The 16,891-nt window shown below is 52.0% G+C and overlaps 1 gene segment (V, D, J or C); it reads left to right on the forward strand.

Annotated features, from left to right (window-relative positions):
- LOC103082892 (T-cell receptor beta-1 chain C region-like) overlaps positions 1–14,285 on the forward strand; it is a 138,984-nt gene extending 124,699 nt beyond the window's left edge. Inside the window, 5 exon segments of the C gene segment in view lie at positions 9,070–9,103; positions 12,386–12,772; positions 13,474–13,491; positions 13,663–13,769; positions 14,051–14,285. Coding sequence covers positions 9,070–9,103; positions 12,386–12,772; positions 13,474–13,491; positions 13,663–13,769; positions 14,051–14,071 — 567 coding nt within the window.
- The last annotated feature ends 2,606 nt before the right edge of the window (positions 14,286–16,891 follow it).

Below are 16,891 nucleotides of genomic sequence, written 5' to 3' on the forward strand. Positions count from 1 at the left end.
GAGATTATGAATGACCTCCCTCGGCCCCTGCCTGACTGGTCTAAACTCCTTTCACCCCCCCCCCACCCCCCCCAAAAAAGCTTCGCGGGCACTTGGGCTCCTAACAGTGTGTGACACAGTGGCAAAGATCTGGGACAAACCCCATCAGGATAAAAAGTAGCTGTGAAACCAAGACAGGGTGGTATTCTTTGTAAGTCCAAGTCGGGATGAGAGTCCCCAGCTAGATGGTCAAAAGGAAACTCTTACTTAGGGAGTAAATTCGTGACAGGCAAAAAGGGTTAATAAGGAAAATACTATCTGGAACTAGATCAAAGTAAATCAGTACATTGATGAAAGTTCCTCAATGTGGAAAGGGAACAAGGAAGAGGCCTTGCCACCTTCCGACTGATAAAAGCAATTGTTGACCTTTTATTGGGCTACTGTGAGACCTGTCACTATTCCTGAGTTAAATAAACGACTGTCTCCCCTTTTTCCTTTTTCCCTAAATTCTAAGAGCTGTGCCAGTTGCGGCCAGCTCTCGCACCACCAGACAGCACTCTGCTGTGCTTCCAGCTGACAGCTGCCCTCCTCAAGGACAAGCAGTGGGTCCCAGGACTGGTGCAGAAGTGGAAACGCCCAGGGTCATTTTGTGCTTAATTGTTTATTTAAATGCAAATGAATAAACCTAGAGATTTTGAGCTCAAAGTATCCTGGGGACTACTCAGAAATATGTATTTTTCACGAGCCTCCTCGGTGATTGGAGACTCACTGAGCAAATTCAAGACAGTATAACAGCTTCTTGTATAAACTGGTCTTCTTTGGAAAAAACGAGTTTGTAAATAAAACAAGTATCTTTTTTTTTCTAGTGGCAGATTTTAAAATATCGCTTAAAGCAGTATTTTGCTGCTGTTTTTCTTTTAAAATTTTATTAAGTTTTACTTTAAAACAAAATAGATAATAGCTATGTTATCTATTTAAAATAAAATTGCTATCTATGGCTCAAAAATCAACACAATAAAGTTGACACTGAGAAATGTTCATTTTCCTTATACTCCGTCTCCTCCACTCATTCTTTTTTTTTTTTCTTAACGTCTTCATTGGAGTATAATTGCTTTACAATGGTGTGTTAGTTTCTGCTCTATAACAAAGTGAATCAGCTATCCACTCATTCTTAACAGGTAATCATTTTATCCATCGCTTTTGTATCCTTCCATTGTTTCTTCATGCAGCATCAAACAAACAGAAGTATAATTCTTATTTTAATAATAAGTATTATTCTTATTTTGTTAGACAAAGGTAGCATCCAGGAACCTTATTCTACAGCTTGCTTTTATCCACTTAACATTATATCTTAGAAAGCTTTCCAGAGCAGTATGAAACATTTTCATTCTTTTTTTAGCATTGAATAATATTCTGTGTGAATGTTTCACAATTTATTTACTCAGTCCCTTACTAATGGGCACTTGAGTTTTTTCCCAATCTCTTTGCAATTCCAAATAATGCAAATACTTTACACACTTTTTTAAAATTTGAATGCAAGAGTAATTACAGGATAAACTCTCAAAGATGGGATTTCTAGGTGAAAAGGTAAGCACATTTGTAATTTTTATAGATATTTCCAAATTGCTCCCATTAAGAGTTGTATTATTTCGCACCCACCGGCAATCAATGTGCAAAAGTGCATATTTCACCAGAAACTAGCCAATAGAATGGTCTTCCATAATTCAATTTGTCAATCATATTGGTGAAAAGTGACATTTCAATGCAGTTTTACTTTGTATTTATCATTGCAGGTTTTCTTTTTCCTGCGGTTAAGCACGACTTGGATTGTTTTTTTCGGAACCTCTGTTCTCTGCATTTTTATTGGGCTCTGGATTATTTTCTAATTGATTTCTAGGAGTTCATCGTCATGGGGAGATCAGCCCTCGTGATGAGAATCACTAATGCTTTCCCCATACTGTCATTTATCTTTTGATTCTGCGTCTATTTCCCCCTGTAAGCGTGTTATCATGATGTGATCGAGTGTCTTTTTTTCTTCTAGATGTTGTCATAGTTTAAAAGGCAACGAAAGGGAGCGCCATCTAGTGAAATGAGATGCAGACCACTCAGCTGGAGGTTCAATTTCAAGGTCATCTCGTGCAGGGAGAATAAAAGATATACCAAAAACTTAAAATGTTTCTGCCCTTCAGGGAAAAGAGGGAGAAGACGTTGACCAGGATCCCTTGGCCTTGTGATGGTATTTGAACGTCCCTGAGGCTGTATTCATTCAGTTCTCCACACCTGGTTCCCCCAGTGCCCTCCACTGAACTCTAATGTCTAAAGTCCACAGTGAGAAGTGCAGCAGCTGATGACACACGTGGTCCCCCCTCACCTCACACTGGTTAGAAATACAGCTCTCAGCTATCACTTTATCTACCCCTGGGGAAGCCCTACCTCTATGTAGCTTGTGGCCAATTCTCCTTCAGACCACCCTGGAGGTTCAGAATTGGGCCAACGGGGCAGAGTCTGGGTACTGAGTGCTGAAAGGTGTGACCTCTGGGTGGCCAGCATCAGGGCAGTCCCGAGATAGAAAGGGGCTGCTACTATGACGCCAGCTTGCAGAGGGGCAGATACCAGGGAAAGCAGCCCCTGATGCAAAGACACACGGCTCTGAGGGGCTAAGAAGGTCCTGAAGAAAGAGCATGAGCACAAGGAGGGAGCCCCCTGGTCTGGTCCGTCCTCCCCACCACTTGCACCTGGGGCGGTGATGTCACCACCTCGCCCTCCAGTGCCCTCACAGGGGCAGCTGCTCTGGTGGTTTCTCCCAGACTCCAACTTGGAGGGGCAGACGCATGGGAGGAGCCGTTTTTGTATAAAGCTGTAACGTTGTGAGGACAGGGGAACCACGGTGATTCAACCCTACGGGAATCCTTTACAAAAACCCTTCTGCCTGTCCCAATTCCCACCGTCCTTCCCTTCCTCCCCCGGGTCACAGGCCCAAGGGTGGTTTGGGTCAGAAGGTCTCCACCTTCCCCCCGTCCACCTATCAAGCCCAGGCCGTGGAGGACAGGCCTGGATCAGAGCTGAAGCTTTGCAGGCAGAAAGGCCAGACATAAGAAGATGCCTCTGTGGCCTCACGGGTGAAGGCCTCAGAGAGACCCCTTATTCCCCCCTCCCCCTCCCCCCACCCAAGGACAAAGTCAATGGGAGGTGACCGTTCTATGAAGAAGCCAGCACCACCCAGCCCTCCGGGGACAGTCACGGGTCTCTGGGACCCTGCCCTCCTCGTCAGGCCCACATCCTCAGGAAGAATCCTCAGGAAGAATCTAAAAACAGGGCACAGGGCTCTCTGGATGGATTCTGCCCATGCTCCGTGGTCCCAAGAGTCAAAAGTCGAAAACATTCTTCTGTACAATATCTGTAGAGCACAGGAGGGGATTCCTAGTCCCAGAGTCCACGAGGCACCAACCAAAACCCCCTCCTCTCCACACTCCTTGCATCTGTTTTCCTCCTTTACTCCGCGTCACCGTGCAAACACTGAAGACTTCTTCGGAGAAGGCACCAGGCTCACGGTCGTAGGTAAGACATAATCCAGGCCTTTCCTGGTCGCTCGCAGGGGAAGGCGGGTCCCAAGTGTGCCTTGTAAGGCGGCTGTATTCTCATGTGCTATGACTATACCTTCGGCCCAGGGACCAAGCTGACTGTTGTAGGTAAGGCCAGGGTGTCCAGGTGGGTACCACGAGGGAGGACTCTCTCAGGGAATATGGGAGGGAAGGGATGACCCAGGTCCTGGGTCCTGGAGCCCTGGAAAGTTCTGGAATGGTATGCAGAGTGTTTGAAGGAGGCTGGGGGCTCTGGGAGGGAAGGGAGCCATGAACACCCTAACCTCTCCCAGAATCCCAGCAGACAAGGAGAGGTTTTGAAGTGAATCTGGGAGGCTGTGCTTTGGAGACACCTACTATTTTGGGGAAGGAACCCGGCTCACTGTCATAGGTAAGCCAGTCAGGGCTGGAGGGCTGGGAACCTACAGGGAGGGGCAGAGTCCAGATGGAGCCTCCGATAGGGGTGCCTAGGTTAAAGCGTGTTTTTATCAGAAGAATCTGAATTCTCGTCTTGATGAATTCTTATCTTGATGAGATGGACAGCCTCCATCTCCAATAGTTTCATAGGCTCGCTGTGCCAAGCCTGGGTCTCCCTACCGAGAGGCAAGTAGTCTCAGCTAGAAAGGGGTCTCCGTGTACATCTTCCGTCTCCTTGGAGGGTGCCCATCATGGCCACGGTAGATGGGAGGGCGTCTGGCCTTGGATCCGTCAGTCCTGCCGTTTCTCTCCCTCGCGTAGAAAGGAGATGGACACAGGAGAGGGGGGTGAGAAGTCTCACAGGGGGCCAAACTGGTCCTCTGACCGCAGCTTTTCGGGTTGTACAGTTGTCACCCGCTCCACCTCCGGGGGTTAAAATTCCGCCAAGCAAGGGGACAGGAGAGCTGCAGGTGGACCGGCGGAGGGGTGGGGAAAGAACGGGAGGCGCAGGCACAGCTTCCCTACCGGGCTTTTGTGTTGTGTGACTAATGAAAGCCAGTATTTCGGCAGCGGAACGAAGCTTTCTGGGCTGGGTAAGTAAAGGTCTCCCCTGGGGATGATGCGTTGTAAGGCTGAAATTCTAGAAGTGCCCTTTAGAGAAGGCAGAGGGACTGAGGACGCAGCAGAGAAAAGGCGGAGAGTGTGGATGAGTGGAGAGGGTGCTGGGACCCCCAGAAGTTCTGGGGAGAAGCTCGTTTCTGGAAAGAAGGGCCCCATACCGGCCGCTCTGGGGCTTGCCACGCCCGTGTTATGCTGTGGAGCAACAGGGGCGCAGCGCTTTGGAGGTGGGACTCGACTCCCTGTCCTGGGTAAGACGTAAGAGCCGGGAGACGGGGCCACTGTCCCTTGGACCCGGAGTGTCTACCTCTCCGTCCAGCCCCGGTGGAAGAGGGTTGAGTAAACTCTGGTCCCCATGGGGCTTCCGGGGAGCTGGGTCTGCCACCGCTTTAGATGAGACTTGGTCGATTCCTGTTTGTCCTCTAAGTCTTCAGCCCATAAAGTGCTTCCTTAGTCTCCTGTCGGTGGCCATTCCTCCTTCTGCTGTGCGTGGATCGGCCCCTCCTAAGTCTCTTCCTCTTTCCCCTCTTTCCCCAGAGTGTGCTTAGGCCTTTCTCCTAGTGGGATCCCTTTGGTCCTGAGCCGTGAATCCAGGCAGGGAAAGGTGGCCATCTCTGCTCTCAAGGAGCTAAGACTAGCGCTCTGGCTGGAGACCTCTGGGGGCTTTTCCTCCAGCCTCCTGCAGCTGTGTTCCTATAATTCGCCCGTCCACTTTGGGACCGGCACCAGGCTCACCGTGACAGGTATCAGACAGGGAGGGGGGTGTAAGGAGGGGGTCAGAGCTGCCCTTTCCTTCTGGAGCATCTCCAGTTTGCTCCGCTGTGTTTGATGCTTCTCTTCGGACGAGGGCTCAGAGGAGCTGTGCTTCTGTGCTTCGTCCCCGGCTTTGTGTTTCCTCATTCTCCTTCTCGTTGTTCTCCAAGACTCCCCTCCTCTCTCCTGATTTAGCGGGTGTGCTGCTTTACTTTCCCCTTCTTGCCTGATCTCCATTTCCCCCCCTCCTTCTAACTCTGATCCTGCACTGTTGACCCCGTTTTGGTGAACAGCTCCATCTTCTATGTTAAAATCCACCCCCAACACCTCCCTCCAGCTCAGAGGGCTGTCCTCGCCTTCCTTGTGTCCTTCTCTGTCTCCAAGATCCATGTGTGTCTTCCTGAGGTGGTTTAAGGACTCAGGAGGCCATAGGGGAGCAGCTTGGTGAGACCGAGGGGGCTTGAGGGGGACTCCTGAGCCCTGAAGGCCGAGGTCCGTGTCACAGCATCATGTGAGCTTGCAGGGGTGGCCCTGGGGAACATTGCACTTGCTGGGGGTCAGAGGAGGTAGGTCTGAATAAGCTGTTACAACTGGAAACTTAACACCATCTTAGCAACAGCCAAGGCAGAAAGAAGAGAAGCAGGTTGAGGCCCCATGCTCTCAAACCTCAGGATCTGTGCTGAAATCAGCGAGTCAGAGGCCCATCGTGAAACGCTAACACACCATTACCACCCTCTGGAGGAAGCAGGCAGGTGGGAGAAGCAGGGCGAGGGTGAGATGGGCCTGGGCTGGAGTTATAGACACAGCCCGAGCAGCAGGCCACAGAGGTTCTACCAGATTGGTTGGCTGGGGCAGGCTTTGTCCTGCAGATGGGAGCACGTGCCAGGGAGTGTCATGGAAATTGGAAAGTACAAATCACTGGGATTCAAAATGCCTGGGTTCTGGGGAAGGAGTGGCTCATGCAATTTGCAAAGTGACCTAAACTGTCTCAGGCCCTCTGAGATGTATAAAACAGAGATGACAATGGTAGTCTCTTGGGGTCCTGAAACTGTAAGGGACTAAATCATGTGAAAATCCTTTGTAAAGGATTGACCCTCTTGTAGCCATCCTTTTCATTCTTGTTTATCCTCACTGTGTCACAGAGTATGCCTTGTTCCAAAGCTGTCTCAATTTTCCCATTAGAAACATTTCCCAAATTTGGATAAAGTGGAGACATCTGGGTTTGCCATACTTCTGCTCCACAAACTCATTCCTAGAACAGAGCCAAACAGAGGGCACAGTACATTCTGGCAACAAGGAGGGTGCTTGAAAGGTAGACGTGGTTTTTTTCCCATTCCTCCATGTCTTCACATGAGGGCCTGCCTTCCAACAATTCCAGAGATTCTCTCCCTTCTGTCAAAGGCATGTCAAAGGGCCTGGGACTTTATAATATGAATCCTCTGATGAACTGGCCCTCGGACTTTGGGATTTGTTCGTTTCCAAGCTTTTGCTGCTTTTATGAATATAAAGCGTGGCTGGAGCTAGGATTCAAAAGCGGGGAGAGAGGTTTGCTGGGCACTGGAAATAAGAAAGGGTTCAACCCATGAACATTTCCTTTCTTGGGATTCCCGCCATCCTCGACACCTGGAGCGCCCTGGTGTAGCAGTCAGTATGGAGCATCAGATAGGATAATAGCCAGAGGCACGGGGGCTCCACAAAGCAGGTTACATGTAAAATCAAAACAAAAGGTGAGTTGGGTAGAGTATAGAGAAAAGAATATGTCAGATGCAACGGGAAAAGTATCTCTTCTGGGGAAGAATGTCTAATTCTAATTAATAGGTGCTGTCACTCAAACAGATAAGCACACACACCCTGCAAAAAACAGGAAAATGATCATTGGAAAAAGTCAGTTTAGTTCTCAGGATCATGCTGCTAGTAGGAATCCTCTGCCTCAAAATCCAGGCTTATTTCAACTCTACTGTAATTGCTTCTAAGTCTGAAAAGTTAGTCATGCACCAAAGAGGGATTTAAACTAGGAAGAAAATAGATATTCGATGGCTAATCCTACAGGGCCCCAAGTACAGGGCTTTTCAAACACAGCCAAGAAAATCAGGGTATAATGCCACCTTAGGGACTCGTGGGAGGCAGTCAGTGGTGAGTGCCCATTGAGGGGAGAGAGAAGGGGCAAGGATGAGGAAGACTAACAGCAGGGAATGCGGATGGTGACACCCAAACAAATCACCCCTGCCTCTCCCTGCTCCACACTAAGCTTCCCAGGAACATGAAACATCAAAACGTTGAAGTGGGATAATCATAAAACTTTTCACAAAACTTGCCCTTTGACAAAGCACTTGCAGGTGTGTAATTTGTTAAGCACTCACAACAGCGCTGTGGGGAAGACATTACCCCATTTTTCAGTTGCAGAAACGAAGGCCAGGGAGGTTGCAGGTCACAGAAGGTAGTAAGAGGCAGGGTCTAGCCTGGAACACTTCCCAATGCAGCAAAATCTCCATCACAAATCCCGCTTCCAATTTCACAACCACTCTAAGTCCCCAAGCCAAGCTGATTCTCTGCAAATTGGGGATGACCTCAGGCAGGGCCCGGATTTCTGTGCCCAGCTAGTTCTGAAGAGAGGTGGGAAGAGAGAAGCCAGGCAGAAGGAGGGTGGCCCCAGTCTGTGCCAGGGGAGGAAGGGAAGAGGGAGGAATTCCTGGTAGCCCCTTCCCACTGTGCTCCTACAGTGAGCTGCACTTCGGGCCAGGGACCAGGCTCACGGTGCTAAGTAAGAGGGTTGCTCCAGGTGGGCGGGAGGATGGGCTGCCCAGCCTGGATGACCTCCTGAATCCTGGCTTTTGGGGAGTGGACGCTGGACCCTCCTGGGCTGCTCTCAGGGAAGGCTAAGTTTGCTCCTGGGTCCCAGGGCTGTGTGAACACCGGGAAGCTGTATTTTGGCAAAGGCTCCAAGCTGACTGTGCTGGGTAAGGAGGGCAGCTGGGGTCCCTGAGCGCTCGCTCGGGCGGTCTGGAGAGAGGTGGGCTGCTGCCCATCTCCATTTGGGGCTGTGCTCGGGGTCGGTGGGGACCTGGGCTGAGTCCGGGACATCAGGAACCGGGGCAGCGGCGGTTTTTGTCCTGGGCCTCAGGGCTGTGAGCAACGACCCTCTGTTCTTCGGCGGGGGCACCCGGCTGACTGTGCTAGGTGAGCGGGGTGCCCTGGGGCGTTAGCGGAGCGGGGCGTTCGGGACGCCAGCAGGGCCGCGGGACCCCTTTTTGTGCTGAGCCCTGAAGCTGTGAGCACTGACACTCAGTACTCCGGCGCGGGCACCCGGCTGCCGGTGCTAGGTGAGCGGGGACGCTGCCGCCGGGGACGCGGCGGGGCGCGCGGCGGGATTTTGCGCGGCGCTGGGGGGCCGCGACTCAGCCCCGGTACTTCGGGCCGGGCACGCGGCTCCTGGTGCTAGGTGAGCGCGGGCGGCGCGCCTCGGTTTGGGTGGGGAGCCGCGGGGCTGTGCTTTACAGGCGCCGCCCTGCCCTTCGGGGCCGGCAGCCGGCTGACCGTGGTGGGTGAGTGTCCGTGGGCCCGGCAGCGGCGGCGGGGCGGGATGGAAGGCGGCGAGCGCGGGGCGGGGCGGACGCGGGCACCTGGTCCCCTCGCAGCATTGAAGCGGGGCGCTGGGACCCGGGAGTGGCCTGGAGCTGCGGGGGTTTGAGTGCGGGGCTTCTCACTGTGCTCCTATGTGCAGTATTTCGGCCCAGGCACCAGGCTCACGGTCATAGGTAAGATTTGGATGCCTCCCCTCCTTCCAGCCTGGCTCCTGGGAGGTCGCCAGAGATGGGTGGTGTGGGTTGGAGCTGGGGCGCGTGTCCAGTTGTCCATCTGGGGGTCAACTCTGCAAGGGAGGTGGGGAATATTGGGTGGGGAGGGTTTGGGGTAGGGATACTCCCGGGACGGGAATTTGGACAGAGGGAAAGGGGGGCTTTGGTCTCTGAGATATTTAGGGCCAGGGTGAGCATTGGAGAAAGAGGATTTATTGGGACTCTGAGAGCTGCTTGATTGGAGAAAAAGACCCAGGAGGGCAGTCTGGGCTGGGGGAAGGGCAGGAGGGGGTGTAGCTGATGCAAAGGGGAGAATGAGCCCAAGGGGCAGGAAGGAGCAGGGATGAGCACAGGATGTGGCCCCCTGCACAGCCGGCTCCTGGGAGATGCAGATGGAGGCTTCCACTGAACAGAGGAGAAAAAGGATGACAAACAAGAGTGTGGAACAGAGGTGAGAGAGAGAAACACGAGGCATGAGGGAGAGAATCAAAACCAGCGGGGTTTGTTGATCTACTGTTTAGAAGTTTGGATTTGAAATTAGGTTTAAAACCTCTTCCTCTCTTCCTAAGCCCCAGACCCCTGAGGGCCAGGCTGTGTGTACAGCACATGGGGGCTAGATGGGAACCTGGGCCACTGGGTGGATTTACTCACCAAATGTACCCCCCTCATCCCCTAGCCAGAAATCTCCCTCCTCACACCATGTCTTCTAGGTTAAACAGCCGGGTGGTGCAGGACATACATTAAAATGCAGATATTTTGCTTGTCATGTGAGGAACATTCCCTGGAGGATCTTAGGCTCTTTGTGCTGGAAAAGGACCTTAAAGGTCACCTGGTGATGGGAGCACTGAGGCTTCAGGGGGAAGAACCCCTCAAAACTGGTATATTTACTGGCTTACTTGACAACAGCAAGCGTGTTTGTAGTTAGGCTCATTAAGATGGAGCCAATGGGGATCAGCTGAAGTGTTTGTTCCCGGAGAGGAAGCTGGGTTCCTATGATCAGCCAGGGTGGAAAAAAGCAGGAGACCTTACAACCAGGTAAATCTAGGTCCCAAGCCCTGGTCCTTTAATGATCTGGTGACCTTGGTCTAGTGAATCTGTGGGAACCTCCCCTCTTCTATACAATGTCTGATGACAATACCTACTGCTAAATCTGCTGTGAGACTTACAAGAGTAGCTACATGGAGAGTATCCAGGAAACCTCTTGTAATCCAGTGGTCCCCTCCCTACCCTTCCGCTAAGTGGCCACTGGCAAGGGAGGGGAGCCCAGTGCCAAAGGAGGGGCAGGTTTGGCATGGGGCTAATGGGCAGGAAGGCTGGGAACAGGACCCGTAAACTTCAGAATTCTGCCTGAGGCTAGTTCAGCCCACATCCAAGCACACACAACAGAAGCTCACCAGGACACACACATGCACCCACATGGGCAAGCCGACCCACACCCCGCAGGGACTCGCAAACATGGAGGGAGAACTGGCTTTGCCCTCACCATGGAGACCTGTAGTCAGTGCTTCAGGGTGTAAGGAAGGGTCTGGCTTCCGATCGTTCTGTCCATCACGTCACCCTCATGGGGACCATCGCACGTGGCTCAAAAGGCATCTTTACTTTTTCCAATAGGGGCTGAGAGTTTGCTGGGTGAGGAGGTCAGAGGAGTAGATTCCATAGTGCCCTTGGAGGGCTGGTTGAACCCCAGGGGCAGGGGCTTTGAGGCGAGAGTGAATAACCAGGCTAGGGCAGAAAGCCTGATGGAGCTGCACAGCAGAGAGAAGTTAGGAGATTACCTGGTCGGCCAGTAAAGACCTAGGGACGGAGGAGTAATCAGCAAGGTGGGAAATGCAGGGCGGGGCAGCAGAACCACCGCAAAGGAAACACCCAGGGCTTTTGCTAAAAATTACTTAGAATCTCAAAATGGTGACAGCAGCACATTAAATCAGAAAGGGGCCCTCCTAAGTGTGGGGTCCTCTGTGACTGCACAGGTCACACACCCAGGAAGGCAGCCCTGAAGCCGGGTCACATCCAGGGAAGTGTGAAGTCAGAACATTGTCTCCATCTTCCAGCCTAAACTAGATCTCTTTAGAGTGAGATGTCTCCCTTTTAACAGAATTGCTCAGAAACCAACAAAACAATCGATAAAAAGCAAAGAGCAGAATAACATGACTGGAGGAGGGCCCAGAGGCAATAGCAGCCAAGTGCAAAGGCCGCAGGGGCATTAACTGGACCGCCTTCACCTGGAGGCCTCGAGGACGGCCAGCACCAGGGGCTTAGTTGTAGCAAGACAGCCGAGAGCAGAAGTTGCCCTGATGATCTCACAGGCCTATTTAGGAAGCTTGCTGGTAGCGTAAAGTAGAATACGTGGAATCAAGGGGCCAAAGTAGGTTGAAGATGCCTGCATTTGAAACATAGGGAGATGGCTATCTGTCTGAGCTGAGGAAACTCAGGGGTACCTGGAGGCAGAGGAATGGCTAGGATGACCCGCTGAAGCAGCAGAACGAAAGAAGACCTCCCATTCTCATGAGCACACCCTAATACAAAAGGCTGTCCTCACGTGGTGCCCCCAAATATGCCATCTGTATACTGTCATCTGAAGAAAAACCTCCAACCCCAAAATGACCCCCTCAGCCCCAAATCCCCTTTACTCCTCGGCCCCTGAGACTCACATACAAGTAAGCCAGCTGAGAGCAGGGGCTTTCTGAATCCTTATATCATTTCATCTCCACCCCCGCTCTGGACAGTCGGTGTTGGGATTCTCCCTTCACAAGCAGGAAAAGTGATGCAGAGACAATGAGAGGCTGTCTAAAGTCATGTTGGTGGGCAAAGTCAGTTCCAAGCTTTGAAATCCGTTCTTCTGCCTCCAATCCACTGCTCTATTTAAATAACTGCCACATATTATGGGGAGAAAAAGACAGGTAAGCGTTTCTTGATGGATAAGAAATCAAATAAGGGGAAAGAAGAGACATTGCTCAGAATGTTGGGCAGTGCCATTTGTAAGGCCACCTTAGGGGCTGGGCACACGGGAGACAGGCCTGTCGTCGGGTCAATACAAAGGCCGGGCAGGCCGAGGGAGGACAATCACAGAAGAGCGGGTGGTGACCCCCAAACAAACAACCAGGACCTACTACCACGTAATTTCCTTGTACGATGACCCCGTGGCCCCCTTCCCTGTGCCCCCAACTCACACGCACAGGCGCAGCCCTACCACGCCCAGCCGGCCCTCCGGGCACCCTTGCTCCCAACCCCTCTCCCTTCCAGACGACCTGAGCAAGGTGACCCCACCCAAGGTGGCTGTGTTCGAGCCGTCAGCAGCAGAGATCTCCCGGACCCAGAAGGCCACGCTCGTGTGCCTGGCCACGGGCTTCTACCCCGACCACGTGGAGCTGAGCTGGTGGGTGAACGGGAAGCAGGTCGAGACAGGGGTCAGCACGGACCCTCAGCCCTACAAGGAGGACCCCAGCCGCAATGACTCCAGCTACTGTCTGAGCAGCCGGCTGAGGGTCTCCGCCACCTTCTGGTACAACCCTCGCAACCTCTTCCGCTGCCAAGCCTGGTTCCACGGGGTCTCGGACGAGGACGAGTGGAAGCAGGACAGGCCCAAACCCGTCACCCAGAACATCAGCGCCGAGGTCCGGGGCCGAGCAGGTGAGCCGCTCCGGGAGGGTTCAGCAAGGAGGGAGGCAGAACAGACAGAGGGGGAGGTCCCGGGAGGAGACCAGAGAGACTAGATGCAAAATAAAGGGGAGGGTGTGGAAAGCCCACCGTGAGGGACGACAGGGCACCTCGGCTAATTCCTCCCCCACATCCCAGATCGTCAGCCCAGCTCAGCTGTGCTGAAAGGTCCCCCTCCCCACCCGCCTGCACAGCTCAGGGTCTGAGCAGTGGGTCCTCATCCCCTTCGGTGCTGCCACGTTCCATGCCCTTCGAGGATGCTGTGGCCACATCGCCAAAACAGAAGGAAGGCGGTGCTAGGACTCTGACCAGAGGCTGCCCTGAGCCTGGGAGTCTGTGCTGACTACAAGTCTGGCTTAGTTTTTTGTTTTTCTTGGTTGTTTTGAAAGCAGCTCAAAATACCACACATTTGTTATTGTATAGTTTTGATGGGTCAGGAATTTGGGCATAACTTAGCTGGCTCATCGTCCTCAGGAGGCTGCAATCAGGTGTCAGCCAAAGCTGGAGTCTTATCTGAAGGCTCAAGTGGGGAAGGATCCACTTCCAAGCTCACGTGGTTGTTGGCAAGAGTTGGCACCTTGCCAGCTATTGGGCTGAGGAAGGCTGGCTTAGCTTTGAATGTGCTTTTGAAGATGGACTCTCTCATCCATTTCCCTCCCCGTTTTTTCTTTCAGACTGCGGCCTCACCTCGGGTAAGTGGCCCCCTGCTCCTTTGTCTCCATCTCCCATGGTCTTTGCTCTGGAGCCAGAGAATGCAAAACCCATGAACCCTGGTGGGGCATGGAAGGGTGGGTGGTGCGTGGGCAAGGAGACCAGAGATCCCTGCTCACAGGTACCTACCTGCTCTCCCTTCCTGCCAACAGTGTCCTATCAGCAAGGGATCCTGTCTGCCACCATCCTCTATGAGATCCTGTTGGGCAAGGCCACCCTCTATGCTGTGCTGGTCAGCGCCCTGGTGCTGATGGCCATGGTAAGGACGAGGGCAGGATGGGACAGGTGATTGAAGGGAGAGGGTGGAATATCATGAAGGGTAACTGAGGGGGTCTCAGAGTCATGTCCTGGTACCTCAGTGGAGTTATAGTGGGACTGCCAGCCTGGGGAGAACGTCCGAGGTCATCCCAGAATGTAGCTTTTGAGGATGGCGAGAATCAGCTAGCTCTACCCGAAGTCAAGCCCTAGAGTCAGCGTCCTCTGACCCACTCGTACTGTTCGGTGACCCCTGGCACCCTGACAATGTCCTCTTTTCCTCAGGTTAAGAAAAAGGATTCCTGAGACCAGCTCCAAAAGTGCATCCTGAGTCATTCTTCCTCCTCTCCGTGGATGTTCCTTAACATGTTTCCAATCTGTGTTCCTCAAGAGTTTCTCTCTCTCCACCTGTTATCTCCTTCCTACATGGATATCTGTCTCTTCTCTCAGCTTCCCTGCAGACTGAGCTCCTCCCAATTGAATCTGAAATTGACTAAAGCAATAAAAGTGTCATGGTGGGCTTGACTGTGTCCCAGGTGTGTTTATGGAGTTCTGCCCTTCCCTGTTCTACCTCTGATTTAGGGAAATCACCACCCCTCAGGCATACAGAGTGATGGACCCTCCTCTCTGACCAATGTCGATTCCTCCTGTTCGCCCTGATGGAGGATGGACCCCATGGTCCACACCTGGGTATTCTGGGCCTCAGTGGGTAGGGTTAGTTTGAAGGGCAAGGAGCTGGACTCTGGAAAACCTGCATATTGATGGCATAAGGATGAATGGAGGTGAACTGTAAGCCCCAGCTCAGCGCTGGACGGAGGACAGGGAGACCTGTAGGTTAGAATGTCTGATCATTTCTCAATTCCAGATTCAAGTTTCACTCCTTATGCATTTAGAGTTTATCTGTGTTGGTTCTTAACACTTCCGTCTTGTCTGCTTTCAGAATTTGGGCATAAGATTTAGTTCTACTTTGCCTAGGTTAGAATCCTAAAGGAGGCATAGAGTTGAAAACACTGAAGTGTGAAACCTGGAGATTTCACGGAGGTGGGACACATAGGGTCAAGCCCTGGGGAGGAATGGAGAAGGGGAGCAGGGTCCATTGGGGGCTGGGGTGCTGCATCTGAGTGTCTCTTCCAACAGGCTCCTTCACTTGATGGAATGGAGACCAGGTCATCCCAAATGTAGTGTGTTGAGTGCACCCACTTGGGTGGAGACCATTCCCTTACTTGGGTAAATGCTACTGCAGGTTACAATCACTGTGGTAGAACACTGCACCCAGAGAGGAGGGAGTGCCATCAGAAGACAGAAGACAGACCATTGAGAGAGGCTCTGGGTAAGTTAGTTGAGGCAGAACGCTGCGGGTGAGAAAGCAGTTCTGAAAGCTGGGAGAGGGTGGGAAAAGTGGAGTCCTTATAGCCTGCTTTGTTCCAGGATTCGGGCTGGGCACTGGCACATGTGTTGTCCCAGCCAATCCCCACAATGATCCCAGAAGCAGGTGTTTTTTTCCACCTTCATAGGTGAAGAAACCATAGTTCATAGGTCAAATGACTGGTAAGCTGTGAAACTGGCACATTCTTCTGAAGACGGCAGTTCAGGAAGTTTTTCCCAAGTCGTGACCAAGAAGTCACAAAATCGCTGGGTGACCTTAGAGCAGCTGCTCCCAAAGTGTGGGCCAGGACCTGTAGCAACAGACTGAGGACACCTCGATTCCTGAGTATATTTGTTCCCCAGTGGTGCTGTAACAAAGACCCGATGGTTTAAAGCAATAGAAATGTATTCTCTCACAGTTCTGGGGGGCAAACGTCAAAATCAAGGTGTTGGCAGGGCCACGGTCACTTCCAAAGTTCTAAGGAAGAATCCTTCCTTGCTTCTTCCCATTTCTGATGGCTCCTGGCCTCCTTGGCTCATGGCGGCATCACCCCAACCTTCTATTTCTGTCTTCACGTCTCCTTCCCTGTATCACTGTGTGTAAGCTTCCTTCTCCTTTCTCTTACCAAGACACAAGTCACTGGATTTAGGGCACACCCTAAACTCAGAAGGATCTCATCCCAAGGTTCTTAAATAATATCTGCAAAGATCTTATTTCCAAATTAGGTCACGGTCTGAGGTTCTGGGTGGGCGTGAATTTGGGGTGACATTATTCATCCCACTACACTGCGTATCAGGAGTGGGAGACGAGGGGTTCTCTGGACCCAGCTCACACAGGCCAGGAAAGGACATGGCCCAGGGAAGGGATGGCCTGGGAAACTTATCACATGCCCATAATTTCCCATCAGTCATGAGTATCTCAAGATTTCTCAAACTGCAGACAGTTGTTTTACTTGTTGCTGTTGTTGTGTATTTGTTTTGGTAATGACTAAAGAATCCCCAAACAAAGGAGACTGAGTTTAGACTCTAGACCAGCACCCACAAAAGCAACCCCTCCCATTCTTCAGACGTGTGTGGTGGTTCCTCACAAGGGCGGGACAGGGAGATAAGCAGCTAAAGAGACAAGCAAATGCCTCAGAGGGAATGAGGCATATGGACCAGAAGGAACGGGCCAAGCAGGGATTGTTGGAGCCAAGAGCTTGTGCAAAGCAGAACTGTGAGGGGGCTCGGGGTGGAGGCGGGAGAGGAGGGCCTGTGGGCTTGGTGGCTGCCATCTTTGGGGTGCTAAAAGCAGAGGCATTAGCAGGTGGGAGGATGTGGGGGGGAGTTGCTGGTGGGCACCTGGGGTTTGTCAGAGTGAGGAACGAAGGAACGAATGTCCCCTGGAGGATGGATGACTCTGTGTATGTCACCTTCTCACTCCTGGAAACATAATAGAGATGAAGAAACTCCATTTGGTCCCCACCCTACCTTGACCCAGGGAGGCCCCTCTTCCCAAATCTTTACAGCCCTTTCCTTGTCTCTCTCAGACAGCACTGCCCCCAGCATTCAATTCACAGGCACTGGGAAGTTAATTTCTTCTGCCTCTACCTTTTTCTCTATAATCTAAATAGATCTTTCTGGACCAATTCTAGCCAACCCGTCCATTCTTCCTCAGGTGAAACTGAGCAAAGATGGATTAGATATAGGGCAACCATATCATTTATTATGAGAATGAGGATGCTACTGAGGGTGAAAGATAAGTTGCTGGGACAGGAAGGC

The sequence above is a fragment of the Lipotes vexillifer genome, unplaced genomic scaffold (assembly GCF_000442215.2).
Source record: "Lipotes vexillifer unplaced genomic scaffold, Lipotes_vexillifer_v1.1 scaffold71, whole genome shotgun sequence".
NCBI lineage: Eukaryota > Metazoa > Chordata > Mammalia > Artiodactyla > Lipotidae > Lipotes > Lipotes vexillifer.